At 31.7% G+C, this 7,157-nt stretch overlaps 1 protein-coding gene across 1 annotated transcript; it reads left to right on the forward strand.

The window, feature by feature from the left end:
• Positions 1 to 658: 658 nt before the first annotated feature.
• LOC110888289 (3-hydroxyisobutyryl-CoA hydrolase 1) lies at positions 659 to 5,971 on the forward strand. Its single transcript, XM_035979253.1, is given in 12 exon segments — positions 659 to 885; positions 983 to 1,064; positions 1,166 to 1,203; positions 1,522 to 1,561; positions 1,680 to 1,763; positions 1,883 to 1,967; positions 2,157 to 2,242; positions 2,388 to 2,515; positions 2,654 to 2,714; positions 2,950 to 3,045; positions 4,765 to 4,826; positions 4,909 to 5,971. Coding segments are annotated over 9 exon segments (618 nt in total). The 5' UTR covers positions 659 to 885; positions 983 to 1,064; positions 1,166 to 1,183; the 3' UTR covers positions 4,783 to 4,826; positions 4,909 to 5,971.
• The last annotated feature ends 1,186 nt before the right edge of the window (positions 5,972 to 7,157 follow it).

Consider the following 7,157-nt stretch of genomic DNA (forward strand, 5'->3'; position numbering starts at 1 on the left):
AGAAGAATTTACATAAAACGAAGGGATGTATCTCGTCAACGCAGTCGTCAATTGATTATTTCAGCAAAGTAGCAGCCAAGAATCTATTATATATAATAAATGTGTTAAATTTTACTGATGTGTCAAGCTATTAGGCCACTAAATTTTTCTTTTTGGCGGGAAAATCCCGTCCACTTTTCTTTGACACGGGATCCGAAATAATTCGGGTCGGAATATGGGTCAAGCATGACTAATAATGGATCCTTTATATTTCTTTTCAATGCCGCTCCACCACAATTAGGGTTTCTTCTTCTTTGTCTTCGATCTCTTTGCTACTCCTCCATGTAAAGGTAAGATTTAGAGAATTAATCAACCATCATTCTCGGTTAATTCAAGGTTTTCTTACTATTATTTTCTTTGGTTTGTATATCTCATACTTTTCAGTGGATCCGTGTTGTCATCTAAATTATGTGTTGAGTTTTCTTTCAATCAGCATTCATATGCTAAATTCATTTGTAATCGATTAAGCAAAGTTTTTGTCTGATAAAGATTCGTGAATCTGTGAAGCAAAATTATCTGAATCGATAAATTGAAATTGCAACAAATCTTCGAGCTCAGATTTTGGATATAGATTGTTGATAGCCATTGTTATAGGTTTAGGTTCAGTAAAAAGGTCAGTTCATAGTTTTTCATGTTCTTACGAGCACCAAAGTTTTTTCACCTATTTATCTTTTTAACAATCTGTTTTTGATTGTTTGTGTATATATGATCTGAACTGGTGTGCACGATGATTAATCTGCAAAACCCACTTATTTTGCTGGAAAAAGGTGGCTTCATATGAATATTAGTGTTTTTGATTATTCAAAACCTTAAATTTGTCACCAAGCGCTTGCAACATCTATTTAGGTAATCTTTCATTGTGTGAATTCGGTAATCTATGGTTGGTTTATTGCATTTGGGCACATGGAGTATGCATTTTATTTGTTGAATCTGATGTTATTAGGTTGCACACAAGTTGCTCGATAAAATGCTTGAATGAAGTTTTATTCTCACATTGGTTACGTTCAAGTGTATGCCACCATAAGGTAAAATACTACCAATTTTTACCTGAATAAAAGCTTACCAACAGGTAAATCAATTTTTATTTATTTATTACAATATCATTTTTATTCCTTTTCTCATTAAGGGTCGCAACGGATCAGGCATGTGGAAATTCAACAGAAGGTGACACATTAGTTTTATCAGTTTAAAAAGACTGTGATGTCTTTATTATGTTGATATTTAGGGGAAAACGGTTACTGATTGATTTCAAGGGTTTCCTTCTTCTATGTTTTTTTTGTTCGTTATAATTGCTATATCTACCTTTTTGTCTACTAGATGTGGATTTTGATAGTAGATAAAAGTTATGAAACGGCATTATTTGGATTTTTTTTTTGTTTTTACACTTAATGATGGTTATTGCATCTGTTTATTATGTTGGGTTTTTGTTTTAAATTAGTTTGTTATAAAATATTGATGTGAAGATCGAGCTTTGTTTTGTAGTGGAAGTATGTTTCGGATACTTCAAAGGAATATAACCCAGGTTAGATTAGAAAACGGCATCTTTAAATAATCATATTAATATTGTAAGTACTTTATATGCTAATTAAGTAATAATCTACTTCTATCTACTTCTATGTAACCTGAGATCATACTTGAAGGTATCACTCATTAGAGGGATTGCTATGGGAGGTGGTGCAGCCATTGCAATACATGGTAGATTTTGAGTTGTTACAGATAATACGGTATGCCTCTTGCCATCAGCCATATATTTATGTATATTGTTTCATAAGGATGGTGAATCTTCTAAAAAGACATTCTTTTTCAAGATCAACAAAACAAATTTGATGGTATCATTTTGCAGCTTTTTGCAATGCCGGAGACTGCATTAGGGTCATTCCCAGATGTAGGTGCATCTTATTACTTATCAAGACTACCTGGATTCTTCGGTAATTTGAGCTCGATCGTACTTTGATTGAGTCTTACGTTATAGAATAAAAATTAATAATTTATATGTAAGGACTTTAAATTGGTAAATATCATATATCTGCAACATTTTGGGTGCTTACAATATTCATGGGCAATTTAAGTTGAATGCAGCACCCTATTTTGATATAATATAGTTCATATTGTGGCAGGAGAATATGTGGGTCTTATGGGTGCAAGATTGGATGGTGCTGAAATGCTTGCATGTGGTCTTGCAACCCACTTCGTCCCGTTAGAGGTTCATTCTATTTTGATTTTCTAGATTTATTTCTCCATTCATCCCAAAATTGTTTTATTGCTCTCAATAGTCATTTTATTCAGCACTTGAGCTTAAATATGCTATTTATGCTTGATTGACATGTATGTATTCTATCTGTGAATAGAAATTATCCTCATTAGATGATGCATTATGCAAAGCAACTACAGGTGATCCAAAAATTATCAACAATATTATACTACATGACTTCTCAAACAAAAATCCTACGTTAAAAGAAAAGAGCCACTATTTCCGGTATGTTTTTTTTTTTTTGTGGCTGCCATTCATGACTTCAGTTTTTTTGGTAACTGTGAGAATCCGTCAAGAAAACTCACGGGACCCCACCAATATGTAGCAGGTGCTTACAATTAAGTTTGCTACCCTATGCTGCAGGTTAAAAACCATTAATAGTTGTTTCTCTCGGAGAACTGTTGAGGAGATTATCTCTGCACTTGTAAGTTCCGTGAACAAAAAATATACTCGTATCCTGCATTTTTTTTGCATGAAAATAGGTTTTGTACTTTGGTAAAAATCTGTTATTCTAGATTTCCTTTGAAAATCACAGCTTTTGGAAATTTCTTATTTTCCAATCTTTAAGGAATGAGTGGATAGTATTACATGGTATTATTTACTATAAATCTAAATATATTTACTCGCCATTTAAAATAAAAGCGTTTCACTTTTGCCAGGAGGAGGGTGATAAAAAGATGGATGACTGGATCTCATGGACTATCCAGGCCTTAAAGAAAGCATCAGCAACAAGTCTCAAAATTTCTCTTCGCTCTGTAAGTACTTACCGTGCTCTTGATTTTATATATATTTAATACGTTATCTTATAAACTCATCTCCACTATAAGCCAATCTTTATACAATAAGTGAGGTTCCTTCTTATGATATAACGTAAAGTTTTTTTTTTAAGTATATGATTGATATCGATTCTTTCATTTTTTTCTTCTTATTTCCTCGATTCGGATTAGATTTTTGTAAGGTCGGTATCGGTACGAACCGGTATATGAAAGTTAAAGCTGTTAGATTTTTGAGGGGGTGATATGCTGTTAAGGTTGTTTTGTTCTTATTTAGGGATATATTAATCGTTTTTAAGGTACATTGTCTTATAAGTAACTTGCAAACGGTTATATATGACATAGGTTGAGGAGAAAATGAGGTTGTTTCATGATGAAAAGGATATGAAACTAAAACGTATAGATGAAAAGGGTGCAGAACCGCAAAAACCATTTCTCCTTATCATTTGGAAACCTTGTAAAGTTTCCGAAACGGATTAAAAGGAAATGTGTTCGGTATTCGATCGGAATAGCGTCTAGGTTCATAGTTCGACTAAGGAAGTGCTATTTTAAGGTAACACGTGTAAATGACTTTGGAAAGCTCATGTTGTCATACTGTTGGATTTAAATGGCAATTATGATTTCAAACTTCCACCCTTAGTTAAGTGGTTTAAAGTCGGAAGTTATATCACTTAACAAAAAGGCAGCGAGTTGGTCTAAAGGTCCTTGATTAGTCTTTCGGAACCGGGCAACTCGGGTTCGGGTCCTGCGGTACCAGTCCTCCTTTACTGTTTTCGTTTTCTTTTGTTTCTATTTTTAAAACTTCATTTCCTAATTTGCAACCTGGTCCTCTAATCTTTACTATTATTGAATTGCCATTTAGCCATTTAACTTAAATATATTGACTTCCAAGATCAGTATGTAATAGAATTGCCATTTAGTATGTAATAATATATTGATATGTATTGTGTATCTATGTGTAGAGTGAGGATCCTACGGAAAGTGTGTTTTTCCTAAAAAGTGTAAAAAGTCATAAAACACAATAATTTCAGGCATAAAACACACCTAAAACTCACAAATAATAGAATAAATATTACTAAAACACCATATTCAAACTCTAATAGTCCATAAAAACTTCAAACACACCATCGTAGAACTATGAATATAAAACACACAATGCTAAACAACATAAAACACAATAATATTTGTCATTCCACAATCAGAGCCTTAACATCTAAAACACAACACAAAACCCACATACATGATGTTTTAGTAATCTTCATCATATTATTTGTGGGTTTTTAGTGTGTTTTATAGTTGACATTACGGTGTTTTATGACTTTTTACACTTTTTAGGAAATTTGGACTTTCTGGCCAACTCCTATCCTCTATGTGTATATAGATTTTATACGGTCATAAGTAAAACAACAATAAAATAAAAAAAGATCGGTATATATATATATATATATATATATATATATATATATATATATATATATATATATATATATATATATATATATATATATATATATATATGCGCTATAAGTATCTTTTTATATGAAATGATCATATATTTTATAGTTATATATACTTGATAAGTTTATTTCATAAATTTTGTTTAGCTATATCTATATGCAATATACAACAATTCTGATCGACATGGTTATAAAAATATATTTTATTTATATATTTTTTTTTGAATATTTTACTAAATTACAGGTACATATACTGCTTTAAGAGCCGGTGTTTACCTTGAATCCGATATTTTACCACATCGTGAGGTCCGTTTTTCAACATTTTTTAAACAACCTTTTACTCATCTTATTCCATATAACCAAGTTGATGTAATTGAATATGCTACAGATTGATGCGGTTGACCCTAAAAGCCGACACAAGGGGAATCTCGAGACCGAGATCTTACTAGAGTCAAAAGGTGTCAACTACACTTCTATAAGACCCGTTTATATCTACGGCCCGGGCCCGTTGAACTACAACCCTGTCGAAGAGTGGATTTTCCATAGGTTGAAAGCGGGCCGACCCATCCCCATTCCCAAATCAGGTTTGCAAGTAACCCAACTCGGTCACGTAAATGTTAGTAAAAGTGTAAAACTAATAATTATTAGCAAGAGCTTGCGCTAAGGTAAATTTCTTTATAATTTTTGAAGCTTTAATCGAAAAATTTATAACAAGATATTTTACGATTTAATCTTGCAAGCTGGTGGATTCCCTGAGCCCGATATCATTCACTATAATCCTAAGGAGTTCCATTACGGTAAAAAGAAAGCATTTCCATTCCAGGACCAGGTAAACACCAACTTATATATACGTGCGGAAAGTCAACCTTGTGTCTGACTTTTGTTATCGATATAAACATTGTTCGAACCTAATCATTCATTGGCAAGTTCTAAAATTTGAAACACGGTAATCAATTTGCAAACACGATCAAAGACACGGGACACGCCTATACAATTTCGCAACATCATAATCTAGAGCTTATAAACGGGTCAATTCAAGTTTGACCAACCAGTCCTATAAGGTTTGGTGGTAGTTTTGACCCATTTACTTTTCTATGAGTTACTTTGGTTCATTTTAATCTCAAACTAATCAAACACGACAAATAAAAAAATTAACTAAAAAGAGTTGAGCGAGTCAAAAGTAATCCAAAGTGTTTTTAATGCATACTAACTCATTTTTTTAAACTAGGATTTCCCAATGATTGGCGTCATGGGAGGCGCGATTCCGATGGGAACTTTTTGTTATGGAAGATCATGTACTGTATGAATTTCTAGGGCTTGCACGAGATGAAAATGAAGAACATGGGAGGCTATTTTTAGAGCGATTTAATATTTTTTTTTCACTAAACAATGTATTAATTTTTTTAAATCTTCTTATTTTAAGTAATTTGATGTAACTGAAACTTACAGTCTCTTTTATTGCCGAATGCACTTTTATATAAGATAACTTATTTTTATCTTTCAAATATGTGAACACATGGTTCAAACGAAGTATAGCTTGCAGTCATTCAAAAATTGTAACCAGTTAACAATTTGGGTTTGCAAAAGCCTAAGTACAATTTGGGTCACTCAAATATGTGATACATTGATTAAAAGGCTTTTGCAAACCCAAAATTGTAATAAGTTAACAATTTGTTGACCACAAATCACAATTGCCAAGTGATGGCCTATACGACAACATATGTCATTACGTTGGACAAACACCTAGAGGTAGCTGATTATGTTACTGTTATGTTTTGCTTATCATTACCAAAACTAAAAAAACAAAATTTCTCATTGTTTTTCTTGGTTGTACACGAATCCAAGGTATCTTTATTTTGCTTAGAAAAATATCGTGTATTAAGAACCTTAGAATAATTTTTATATGTACACGAATCAGTTGAGAAATTCATGATTGGGAGCTACATTTTTCAGTTTAATGTAATTTAATATCTACATAAGTAACGGAACGTTTCTTTTTTTTCAAGGTTCATGTTTAAATGTATTTTTTTTTCAAAAAATAAAAAAACATATCATTTCTCAACACACATATTCATAAAAAGATTTAATAGTGTGTTGATGACTATTGAACCCGTATATTATTGTTGCTTTTGATTGTAATTTAAATTTTCCTATCCGGGTATCTACCCGGGGAATAACCTAGTTATTCCATATATAAATAACCAACTTTTTAGTACATCATCACTTGTAACTTGTGCTTTGTGAGTTTTCTCAAAAAAAAATACTTGATTTTTACTTTTAACCCAAAGGTTTTTAGCTTTTGTAATTTTAACCTTACATAATTTGTTTTTCTAACTTTAACCCAAAACTAAACTTGATTTTTTTACTTTTAACACAAAGGTTTTTAGCTTTTGCAATTTTAACCTTACATAATTTGTGTTTTTAACTTTAACCCAAAACTTTTCATTATTTGCAATTTAACTTCACAACTTTTGTCACTTATACTTTTCATCTTTGGCAAATTTTCGTTTTACGTATAGTTCTATTTTTTTCGACTTAATACAACACAACGTACGAGTGTGGTTCGATTTTTTTTATGTTTTGTTTCAAATTTTGCAAGTTAACACGACGCAACGTGCATGTGTGGTTCAATGTTTT

This window comes from Helianthus annuus, chromosome 11, assembly GCF_002127325.2.
Source record: "Helianthus annuus cultivar XRQ/B chromosome 11, HanXRQr2.0-SUNRISE, whole genome shotgun sequence".
NCBI lineage: Eukaryota > Viridiplantae > Streptophyta > Magnoliopsida > Asterales > Asteraceae > Helianthus > Helianthus annuus.